The sequence below is a fragment of the Dromiciops gliroides genome, chromosome 3 (genome assembly GCF_019393635.1).
Source record: "Dromiciops gliroides isolate mDroGli1 chromosome 3, mDroGli1.pri, whole genome shotgun sequence".
NCBI lineage: Eukaryota > Metazoa > Chordata > Mammalia > Microbiotheria > Microbiotheriidae > Dromiciops > Dromiciops gliroides.
Genome location: NC_057863.1, coordinates 617993965 through 618005344, shown reverse-complemented (window position 1 = coordinate 618005344; position 11380 = coordinate 617993965). Strand labels below are relative to the sequence as shown.

The following is an 11380-nucleotide window of genomic DNA, read 5'->3' as shown; positions in this document are numbered from 1 at the left end:
AGGCCGGATTTGAACTCAGGTACTTCTGACTCCAGGGCCGGTGCTCTATCCATTGCACCACCTAGCTGCCCAATCCCTTTCTTTCTTTCTTTTTTTTTTTAGGCAATGGGGGTTAAGTGACTTGCCCAGGGTCACACAGCTAGTAAGTGTCAAATGTCTGAGGCCGGATTTGAACCCAGGTACTCCTGAATCCAGGGCCAGTGCTTTAACCACTGCGCCACCTAGCTGCCCCCAATCCCTTTCTTTTCCAGGAAAGGAAGCTGAGGCCCTGAGTGGAAAGTAACTTGCTCAAGGCCACACAGCCTATCAGTGTCAGAATCTGGATTTGAACTCAGGTCTTCCTGACCCTAGGTCCAGCACTATTCACACTGGGTGTTCCTTTCCTCTCCTTAACAGGGGATCCTCATACCTTCTGAAGAATTCCCAAATGGTCAGTATGCCTTCCCACCTTAGAGAGTGGCAGCCACAGACCCATGATCCAGATGTCCTGACCTCTGCCCCTCCCCCCTTTCCTTCCTAGACAGAGAGCCAAGGACAGTGACAGAGGGATTAGCCCTGGGCTCTTCTGAGAATGGAAAGAATGAAGAACTAGCTTTTGATGGGACCCAAGAGGAGTGTGAGGCTGAGCCCAGCGCGCAGATTCTCAGGGTCTACCAAGGGGCTGGGGCTGGGGGAATCAGGGAATCTTTGGGTTTTCTTCTGAGCCGTAGTTTATTCTTCTGCTGTTCTTTCAACCTTGATTTGAGTTTCCAGCCAAACTCTGGATGAGAGGCAGGGGCCTTCACTTCTGCTTGGTCGGAAGTGGTGGGGCCATCTGGTGGTCACTGGTGGGATGGCAGGTGGGATTGGGAAAAGGCAGCCTTTTTAAAATTTCCTAATCTTTGGGGGTTAAATTGAACCTGGAACCACTCAGTTTGAGAGTTACAAGGGACTTCATGGAAAAGAACTGGAAATCAAGGAGATGCTCATCAATTGGGGAATGGCTGAACAAGTTGTGGTATATGAATGTGATGGAATACTATTGTGCTATAAGAAATGATGAGCAGGAAGAGTTCAGAAAAACCTGGAAAGACTTAAGAAGGCTGATACTGAGTGAAGTGAGCAGAACCAGGAGAACATGGTACACAGTAACAGCAACATTGTGTGATGATCAACTGTGATAGACTTAGCTCTTCTCAGCAATACAATGATCCAAGACAATTCCAAAAGGCTCATGATGGAAAATGCTCTCCACATCCAGAAAAATAACTATGGGAGTCTGGATTCAGATTGAAGCAGACTATTTTCATTTTTTTTTTCTTTTTGTTGTTTCTTCCTTCACAACATGACTAATGTGGAAATGTTTTACATGACTACACATCAGATTGTTCGCCTTCTTGGGGAGGGAAGGGAGGGAGAAAAATTAGAACTAAAAATCTTTCAAAAAATGAATGTTATGGGGCAGCTAGGTGGCGCAGTGGATAAAGCACTGGCCTTGGATTCAGGAGGACCTGAGTTCAAATCTAGCCTCAGACACTTGACACTTACTAGCTGTGTGACCCTGGGCAAGTCACTTAACCCTCATTGCCCCGCCCCCACCCATCTTTACATGTAATTGGAAAAATACTATTAAATCAAATAATTTTTAAAAATCAACAAAGGGGGCAGCTAGGTGGCGCAGTGGATAGAGCACCAGCCCTGGAGTCAGGAGTACCTGAGTTCAAATCCGGCCTCAGACACTTAACACTTACTAGCTGTGTGACCCCGGGCAAGTCACTTAAACCCAATTGCCTCACTAAAAAAAACCAAAACCAACAACAACAAAGAAGGGACCTCAGGGACCATGTATTCCAATCTATATCCAAAAAGAACCCTGCCCCAACTCTTTTCTCTTAACAACTTCCACTCATTGTTAGAAAGTTTGTCCTGAATTGGCTTCTTGGCAACCCACTCAAGTCCTCCTGACTCTGGGGCCAGTGCTCTATCCACTGTGCCACCTAGCTGCCCCTCCTCCTGTCTTTACCCCAACTCCCACAAGCCAGTCTTATCACCAAGAGAGCACCTAAGCAGAAACTCTCCCCTTCTCAGACCTGGCAAGTAGTCCAACTTATTGAAACTCATAGGAAACTCACATAGGGGTTGGACTACTGGGCCCCAGGGATCTCTCCCAACTCTCAAATTTTGTGGACAGCTCTAAAGGTTTATAAGGGATGTGTATGTGTATGTTAAACCTGAACCTGGCTGGGCAATCGGTCAACAAGCATTCATTCAGCACCTGCCAGTGTGCTAGGCACTATGCCGTGATCCCTCTTGAATGAATGAATGAGAATTTATTAAGCACTTACTGTGTCAAGCACTGGGGGTGGAGTACAATTAGAAAAAAAGGAGACAGTCCCTGCTCTCAGGGAGCTCACACTCTAATTGAGGAAGACAACATGTAGAAGAGTTTAGCTGCAAAGAAGATGAAGGTCCCAGAAGTCCTAAGGACGCAGTTACAGGGAGGTAAGACCCAGAGGTCTACAAGGTATACCTGCAGGCCAGATGGCAGTGCCTGGGATGTGGTCTGGAAGGTATAGCCACAGAGCAAACACCCAAGCCTAGAGGCCTCTAGATCATATTGCTAGGTCAAATGGGAAGACTTGGTGGTTCTCCATCTTAACCAAAAAATAACTTCCAGGTTATTCAAGTGCTTTGAATAGCCATGTCTGCTGCTCAGGGTCAGGAGTCAGAAGGGGGCCAATCCCACTAAAACTGGGAAGCAGTGTGGCCTTGAGGTGAATTTCAGTGTCCTGCCACAAGTGGGGGAGAGGGAGAGGTTATTGGCAGGAAGACCAGGGTGGGGTGGAGGGAGAAGGGTCCTCATCTGGTCCCTGTCTGGGGTCTGGGAAGCCTAAATTGGAGAAGGTTGCCTCCACTGTCACCTTCTCCCTCCCACCTATCATTCAGAAGGGATCATCTACCCGAAGGGCCTTTGAATACCAGAAGATGGCTAACGTGTCTCTGCCCATTCCATGCTTTTTCAGACTAAACATTTCCAGTTCACAGGATCACAGAGTTTAGGGCTGGCAGATACCTTGGAAATTGTCTAGCCCACCTGCCCAACTGGGGCCCAGAGAAGCTAAATGGATTTGCCCAAGGTCCTATAACATGGATTCCACAACCCAGTCTGGACAAGCCTTGTTGTGTCATTTCAGTTGTGTCCAACTCTAGGTGACCCCATTTGGGGTTTTCTTGGTATAGACACTGGAGTGATTTGCCATTTACTTCTCCAGCTCATTTTACAGATGAGGAAACTGAGGCAAACAGGGTAAAATGACTTGCCCAGGGTCACACAGCTAGAAAGTGTCTTGAGGTCACATTTGAATTCATGAGTCTTCCTGATTCCAAGCCCAGCGCTCTCCATTATGCCACTGGACAAGCTAGAGACCATCAATATTCCTTCTAAAGGGTAGGAATCAGAATTAAATATAATATTATGTAAGGGGGCCTGGAAAGGAAAGAGCACAATGGGGCCATGGCCTTTCTGGTCCTTCTCTTAAAGTAGTCCAGGATCTCCTCACCTTTCTTGCTGGGTATTTTACACCACTTATTTATACAGGCCTCATAAGCCATGAAAAACTCCAGACATTTTTTTTTTTTCAGATAAACTATGGCTTAACTGTCTCACCTACTTGGTACCTGAGGCATTGACTTTTTGAACCCATATGTAAGACTTGACATTTATTGCTATTCAGTTCCATCTTATTCCATTTGGCCCTATGTTCTATTCTGTTAAGCAATTTTTCTGACCCTGCCTCCATCATGCAATGCATTAGCTTTTACCCTCCTAGTGCTGGGGTCATCTGTGTCTCCCTTTTGTTTCCACCCATCTGTTCACATTGGTCCCCGTTCACACTGGCCTGTTCACACAGGGCCCATGATGATGACTACCATTCCAATAGACCTTTCAAGTTCACAAGGCACTTTCCTCACAACAACCCTGTGAGGTAGGTCGTACTGCAAATATTATTGTCCGATAGTTTACAGAAGAGGAAACTGAGGCTCGTAGAGGGGAAGTGAGTTGCCTGAGGTTGGCAGAGTTGAGTAGAGGCAGAACAAAACCTAGAACCCAGGTGTTCTCACTCTCAGTCTAAGGTTCTCTTCAGTGAACCACATCTGGGTGTCACCCTTGTTGCTCTGCCGATGCTCAGGACAAAGGAGAGGTGGAGGTGGAGGTGGAGGCATCCTGAGAAAGGGGCTAGTGGTCAGGGCCAGGGTCTCACATAACATTAGCACATCAGGAAAATAAGGCAAATTTATTCAGTCTGTTAACAGGGGCATTGAGTGTCAGCTTTACCTGACACCTCCACGTACCCATGTCCGTGGATAAAAAATTAGACCATTTCCTAGGTGAGATAAGGGAACTAAACTGGTCTGGGAAAGGGCATGGAGTGCAGTCCCTCATTACAGGGGAGGAGGAAGGAATTCCATGTCTTTGGGGGTGGCTCTGGTGGAGCCAACCTGCTCCACCACCCAAATCTCAGCCAAGGATGAAGGGCGTGAAATTGGGAAGGCATCCTTCTCTGGGCTCAGGTGCTTGAGGAGTATGTTGGCAGTCCCAGGCCATGGACAGTGTTGCTACCAAGATGCATAAATAGATGAGATGGGGAGGGGGGGGCTCAGACCTCCACCCCAGGAATGTCCCCAGGATCCAGGGCTACCTCAGGACAGAGGCTGTCTTGGGGGTGGCCAGGATGGGCTGGTGGAGAGGGGGCCAGGGAGTTCGCTGCTGGGCCAGCTCCCTTTCAAGCCGCTTGAAGAATTTTTTGGATGCCTTCTTCGGGCGCAGGCGGCGGAGACACCTGGGGATCCACTGGTCAAAGATACACTGCAGGAAGAGAAGCAGAAAGGGATTTCTGAGTCCCACCACCAAAAAACCACCTTCCCTATCAACCCTTTGCCACTGGTCCTGCCTTCCCCACCCTTTTATACAGCAGTTAGGAAACCCTGAGTAGATCTGAGCCCACTCTGAACCTCAGAATCATCCTCTTTTGGGATGGTCTCTAAGGTCTCTTGAGGTTCTCCGAGTGGGGCAATCGCCTCCCCCCTCAAGATACTCGCCCCCACACCTCCCCAACACACTGAGCATGCCCCAAGGAGTCCCCAGGCACCTCCAGCATGAACGCAGCCATGAAGTTGACAGCAGCCAAACCAAGCAGTAGCAGCTTGAACTGCATATCCTTGATATCCTTCAGGGTCAGCCACTTCAGCAGGAAGTACGGCGGGCCCAGGGTGAGCACGGCTAGGATGGCTGCCAGGATGAACAAGGCCAAGAGGAAAAGCACTGGACAGGTGGGAAGAAAGGGAAGGATGGGATCCGTTACCCTCCCATTTGTACAAAGTTGTCTGCCCGCCATCTTCCCCATCAGACTATAAGCTCCTTGAGGGCAAGGACTGTCTTTGGCCTTTCTTTGTATCCTCAGGGCTTGGCACAGGGCCCAGCACGCAGTAGGTGCTTAATGAATGGTTCTGTTGACTGACTCTGAGGACTTTGGGGATGACTGTGGTGGGGGAAGGTGGGGAGCATGATGAGGATGGGAAAGGGCTCCTGCTCCTCCCTGCAGGTGGGGGATGGCCCAAGATCTCTCCCTTCTCCCATCCTTCCCTGCCCAGGCCTCACCGTTTGTGTAGAGCGGGCGGCGAAAAGGGGGCCCTTTAGACATGGTCACGGCCAGCGTGAGGTACTGGAAGCCTGAGAGGCAGAAGATGACTGTGTTCTCATAGTTGGGCAGGTTCTGGGCCCCTGATATGGTCCTATTTAAAGGGACAAACCTGAAGAGGCAGAGAGGAGGAAAAGGAAGTAAGGATGGGGAGATACCTCGGGATGACAACCTCCAAGGATGGGCAAAGCCACCCTCCTCCCAAAGGAGCCCCTTTGGACTGGCTTGACTGGTTGGGAACTTGTCTCTGCCAGCAGATCTAAATCAGCTTTTATGCACTTCTGCCCATTGTTCCCAATTCTTCCCACTGGGGCCAGACAAAGAGCCTAATCCCTCTCCCAAATTCCTGAAGAGAGCCGTCATGGCCCACCTCTGTGCCCCCTCCCCCTCAGCTTCCTCTTCCCCAGGCTACATGCCTCCAGTGCCTTCAGTGATGCTAAAAGTCAGAAGCAAATGTGATCCAGTGCCCTCTGACATTCTAGTTACTTTCTTTTGGACATCCCCCAACTTGTCAATGTCCTTCCATATTCAGGAGGTACTGGTACCATATTCCCCACGCAGGGATCCATCTGTAGCCCCCAAAGGGGTACCCACCCCTGGAAACCTGGAACTGGAAGGGGTGGGGGGGGAGGCCTTACCAGGGCTGGGAGACAGTGATGAAGTAGCCACTGAGCTGGATGGCTACAACCAGAGCAGTCTGTAGGAGAAGGCTGCCCAGGACGGCCACCCTGAGCAGGGCTCCCGGTGGTTGGGAGACCCCCAATTCCAGGGCAGGCCCCGTGAAGCTCATTAGCACTGCCACTGACGTTGTGATGGCCAGGTCAATGAAGAGGAACTGTAGGTCGCCTAGATTAGTATTGATCTGGGGGAGAGGTAAGTGGGAGGTTAACGCCATCAATCAATCAATCAATCAATCAATCAATGAGAATATATTAAGCTCCTACTATGTTCCAGGTACTCTGCCATATCTTTACACATAAAAATGGAACAGTCTCCATCCTTAAGGTACATTTCATGTAGATTGCTGTTGGTGGGAGAGGGAGTTCCCACACTGGGAAATGAGGAAGTTCTCTGAGGGCGAGGGCTATTTTGTTTTTGTTTTTGTATCTGGAGCATGAACACGGGGCTTTCATTTGTCATGGCTTAATATAGAGGGTGGGCCAAAAATCAGAAAGGGGTTTCCCTATTTAATAACTTCCTTATTTTTTGTTTTTAATTTACGATGTCGGGGCAGCTAGATGGCGCAGTGGTAAAGCACCGGCCCTGGATTCAGGAGGACCCGAGTTCAAATCCGGCCTCAGACACTTAACACTTACTAGCTGTGTGACCCTGGGCAAGTCACTTAACCCCAATTGCCTCACTAAAAACAAAACAAAACAAAAAAAAAATTTACGATGTCATAGCATCATATACAGTGTATACAGGAAATGAAAAAGAACATATGTGTGAACAATGAAATCTCATAAGTGGCAAAAATAAAGAAAAAATAGTTTTCAAAAAGTTATTAAGGGGCAGCTAGGTAGTGCAGTGGATAAAGCATCGGTCCTGGATTCAGGAGTACCTGAGTTCAAATCCGGCCTCAGACACTTAACACTTACTAGCTGTGTGACCCTGGTCAAGTCACTTAACCCCAATTGCCCCACCCAAAAAAAAAAATTATTACAATACTATGATTTGGGGCTCACCCTGTGTATCAGAGGCTTGTTGACTGATTAATTGATATGGAGCCCAGAAACCCCACTAACTCTGGACAGTGCCATTAGCCACTGTTCATTTCCTTTCCTTACCTCCCTCAGCTAGGAGACCCAGTCACCAATATGGTGACCCCACTATATAAGAAGTGCCATCAGCTTTCATTTGCCTCTAGAATAAAATACAATCTCCTTTTTGGGGAGGACATTTAAAGTCTGTCATAATCTGGCTCCAGGCTACCTTTCCAGACCAGATTAATATTTTTTTCATTATTATTTTATTTATTCATTCAGTTATTTATTTATTTATTGTGGGGCAATGATGGTTAAGTGACTTGCCCAGGGTCACACAGCTAGTAAGTGTCAAGTGTCTGAGGCTACACTTGAACTCAAGTCTTCCTGAATCCAGAGCCAGTGCATTATCCACTGTGCCACTTAGCTACCCCAGGACCAGATTCATATTATTCCCCCAATGTAATCCAAATTATAGTCAAACTGGCCTACCTGCTGTTTTATATATCTCACATCCATCTCCCACCTCCATGCCTTGTATCTTTCATTCTTGGAATTCATTCTTTTAGCCTCCTAGGATCCCTAACTTCATTTAAGGCTCCTCTGATTCCCCTAATCCCATCCCCACCAATCTACTTCATCTATATTTTGTACTCCACTAGAATTTAAGCTCCTTTAGGCCAGGAACGGCTTTCATTTTTGTCTTTGAACACCCAGTGCACAGCACTGAATAGTGCCTCACACACAGTAGGTCATTAAGACATCTTTGTTGAAGTGAATTAGATTGAATGGATGAAGAAGCTTCTGATGGGTGTCGGGGTGGGGGGGGAGGGGAGAGACAAAGGCTGCCCTCAGGGAGCCCCCTGTCTAAAGAGGGAAAGTAAGCCCACAATTCTGGAAATTCTGGAATGAATAGAGCCCATTAAAGTCAACAGTCCTGGGAAGCTTCCTGGAACAGGTGAATGTCAAGCAGGCTTCTAAAGGAGTGTCTCAGCACAAGACAAGTCAAGGGGAATTGGCTAATAGGGAATGGAAGGGAGGGCCCTTCTCCCCTGTCCCCTCAGCTCTGCCCCACCTTCATACTCACAGTGTAGAGCAGGAGGACAGAGATGAACTGGATGAAGCTATAAAGGGCCATGTACTGGAAAATGCAGAAGGAGGTGACCAGGGAGCAACGTCCTTCCCTGTGATGTAGGGGGAGAAGCACAACCATCCAAGGGCATCAGACCTCTGAGAGGAGGAGAAGGACCCCACTGGGGCCAAACGAGGGGCAACTGAAAGCCTATCCTGGCTCTCTGTAGAAAATCGCACCTCCCTCTCCCCCCTGCAGGGGCCTGGTGGGGCTGGCATTTAGCAGTAACACATAACACATCCCAATACACTTCTAGTATAAAAAGCATTGATCATCTCCACCTGCACCATAGTCTGAAGGATCTCAACTATAAGAGAGTAATAGCAGGCTAGAGACTTGTTCTTTTTTTTTTTGGGGGGGGGGGAGCAGGGCAAAGAGGGTTAAGTGACTTGCCCAGAGTCACACAGCTAGTAAGTGTCAAGTGTCTGAGGCTGGATTTGAACTCAGACTAACTGTTATCCTCCTGAATCCAGGGCTGGTGCTTTATCCACTGCGCCACCTAGCTGCCCCTGTGACTTGTTCTTGAATGGTTTCTATGAGCCTCATCCAGAAACACAAGAAGAAAGAGATAACAGTGATGATTTTTACCATTACTGCAGAATGATAATCTAATTTAATTATATATAATATAATGATGATGGTGGTGGTGTTAATGATAAAAATCGACACTGGATTTGTTGAATGTAACTAGTAGTTTACCTCTGGATGGAGTTTAAGACTAAAATCCAAGGACGGTATCCAAAGGTCCTCCATGAGCAACCCCTGCCTGAACTACACTAAAGACAGAACACTACCAAAGAAACACTGAGCAAACTGGCTAGGCAAGAAATGCCACAAATGTCCATTCATTGTTCTTAGAGGTCAGGGATGGGGTTTATGATGACAATTTCAGGTCACTGCCACCAGAAATTACAGAAGACTCATCCTTAAGGAGGCTGAACTTAGAGCATTGCATACAAAAAAATAAATAGCAGGATGTGTTCCTTAACCATTTCTATCTGAATCTCCTCAAGAAAAGACAAGATAGAGCAGCTGGGTGGCACAGTGGATAAAGCACCAGCCCTGGATTCAGGAGGACCTGAGTTCAAATCCAGCCTCAGGCACTTAACACTTACTAGCTGTGTGACCCTGGGCAAGTCACTTAACCCTCACTGCCCCACACACAAAAAAAAGAAAAGACGAGATAATAATGCTATCAATAAATCAAGGACTTGCCATTTCATTGGTATGGGAAGTCCCCGTGGAAGAACTCCCTCTCTGGATGCTAACTGTCACTGATCAATAACTAGAGATTCTTAGAGAGTTGCTTATGAGATGTTAAGTTACTTAATAAAGTCTTAATTTAATTAATCATTAATTAGTTAATTAATGATTAATTAATTAGTCAGTTAATTAATAAATTCTTAATTTAGACTTGGTTAAGGGAGTTGTCTACCATCTTATGGCTACTACCAAGTGTCAGACATGGCATCTGAACCCAAGTCTCCCAAGTTCTATCTACTATGCCTCATTGGACCCTTTTTTCTCATCCTATATGGCCCCTGACCAAGAATTCAGTTCTCCTCCCTTTCACCAATGTTGCTTCTCTTTTCAACTTTTTTTGGTCTCTGTTGGATAAAAGTAGGGACAGAAGGGCACACCTTACTGGTCTCTCGGCTCCTTGGAGTAGATTTCCTTACAGGATGGGGGTTGGCAGTAGTGCCCACATCTGGGGCTCACCCGTCCTTGTACCTCATATAATCAATCCCTTGCCTCCTGCCCCCCACTATCCTGCTGCTTCCAAAGGTCTCTCCTCCATGGTGCCACTTACCTGATCACCTTGGGCACGCACTCGATGTTGGTGATTTGGGAGGTGAAAGGTGATGCCACTGAAGCCTCAGCATCTGACAGGGAGATGCCCACATCAGCTGCCTTCAGGGCCCCACAGTCATTGGCCCCATCTCCACACATGCCCACACAGTAGCTGCCAAGGAGAGGGTGGGGACTCTCAGTAATGTTAAGGGTTAAAATTCTAGCTAGTCTGTCTAAAATATCTAATGAGTGGTCGCCAATAAATTATAAGCTTTAGCAAGAGTTAGACTTTTAAGCATTTATTAAGGAAAATAAGAATTTGGTAAAGAGAGAGAAAAAGGCCTAGATTCCTATCTATTAAAGGGAGAGCACATTTCTAGCTCCGCTCTCCACCAGAGTCCAAAGGAAAGAGCGCGAGACTGAGCGCCAGTCTCTTCCTTCCTCCTCCCACTAGCCCGCGTCACTTCCTGACTCCTGGTCTTGCCCTCAAAGACCTTCCCTTCATGGGCAGAACTCCTCTACAGTAAGTATCCAGCAGGTGGCGTTATTCCAATCGTTACAGTAAGGCTTGCCCCACTGCAGGAGGTGTGCCCAATACAATCTCAAAGAAAACTTTTTTTTTTTGAAAAAGAAAACTTTTACAAATGTTCCCCTCTTTTTTTCTGAATATGCTTATCAAGAATAATACTTCTAGAATCAATTTACACTTGCCATGGCAACCAATTTGCCAGGGAAATGCTTTAAAGAGTTTGATCAAATAATCAGTTGAGAGAAAAAAAATAACAAAAACAAACAACTCAGAATATGGGAGCACAATACTCCTAGAATTAATATTTTTTTAAAAAAAGGAGAATATTTGTAAAAGCTTTTTATAGTCATGTGATCAAGTTTATATTTTATAATAGTCTTATTAAGTTCATATTCATTTAGATTTCCCTAGTTTGAATTTCATTGTCTTTTATTGTTCCACGTGTATTTTCTTCTATCATTCATCTATCCAATTTTGAAACATTGCAAGATGGTTTTGATTTCATAATACAATGTTAATTCTAGGAGTATTGTGCTCCCATGTGCTG

General features: G+C 46.7%; 1 protein-coding gene across 1 annotated transcript in view; it reads right to left on the bottom strand.

Moving 5' to 3' along the window:
- Positions 1 to 3686: 3686 nt before the first annotated feature.
- ATP13A2 (ATPase cation transporting 13A2) overlaps positions 3687 to 11380 on the bottom strand; it is a 51517-nt gene continuing 43823 nt past the window's right edge. The window contains exons 24-29 of the mRNA XM_043997265.1: positions 10324 to 10476; positions 8469 to 8565; positions 6317 to 6540; positions 5639 to 5790; positions 5130 to 5302; positions 3687 to 4846 (exon numbers count right to left, since the gene is read on the bottom strand). Coding sequence (XP_043853200.1) covers positions 4676 to 4846; positions 5130 to 5302; positions 5639 to 5790; positions 6317 to 6540; positions 8469 to 8565; positions 10324 to 10476 — 970 coding nt within the window. The 3' untranslated portion in view covers positions 3687 to 4675. The remainder of the gene's footprint in view (positions 4847 to 5129; positions 5303 to 5638; positions 5791 to 6316; positions 6541 to 8468; positions 8566 to 10323; positions 10477 to 11380) is intronic.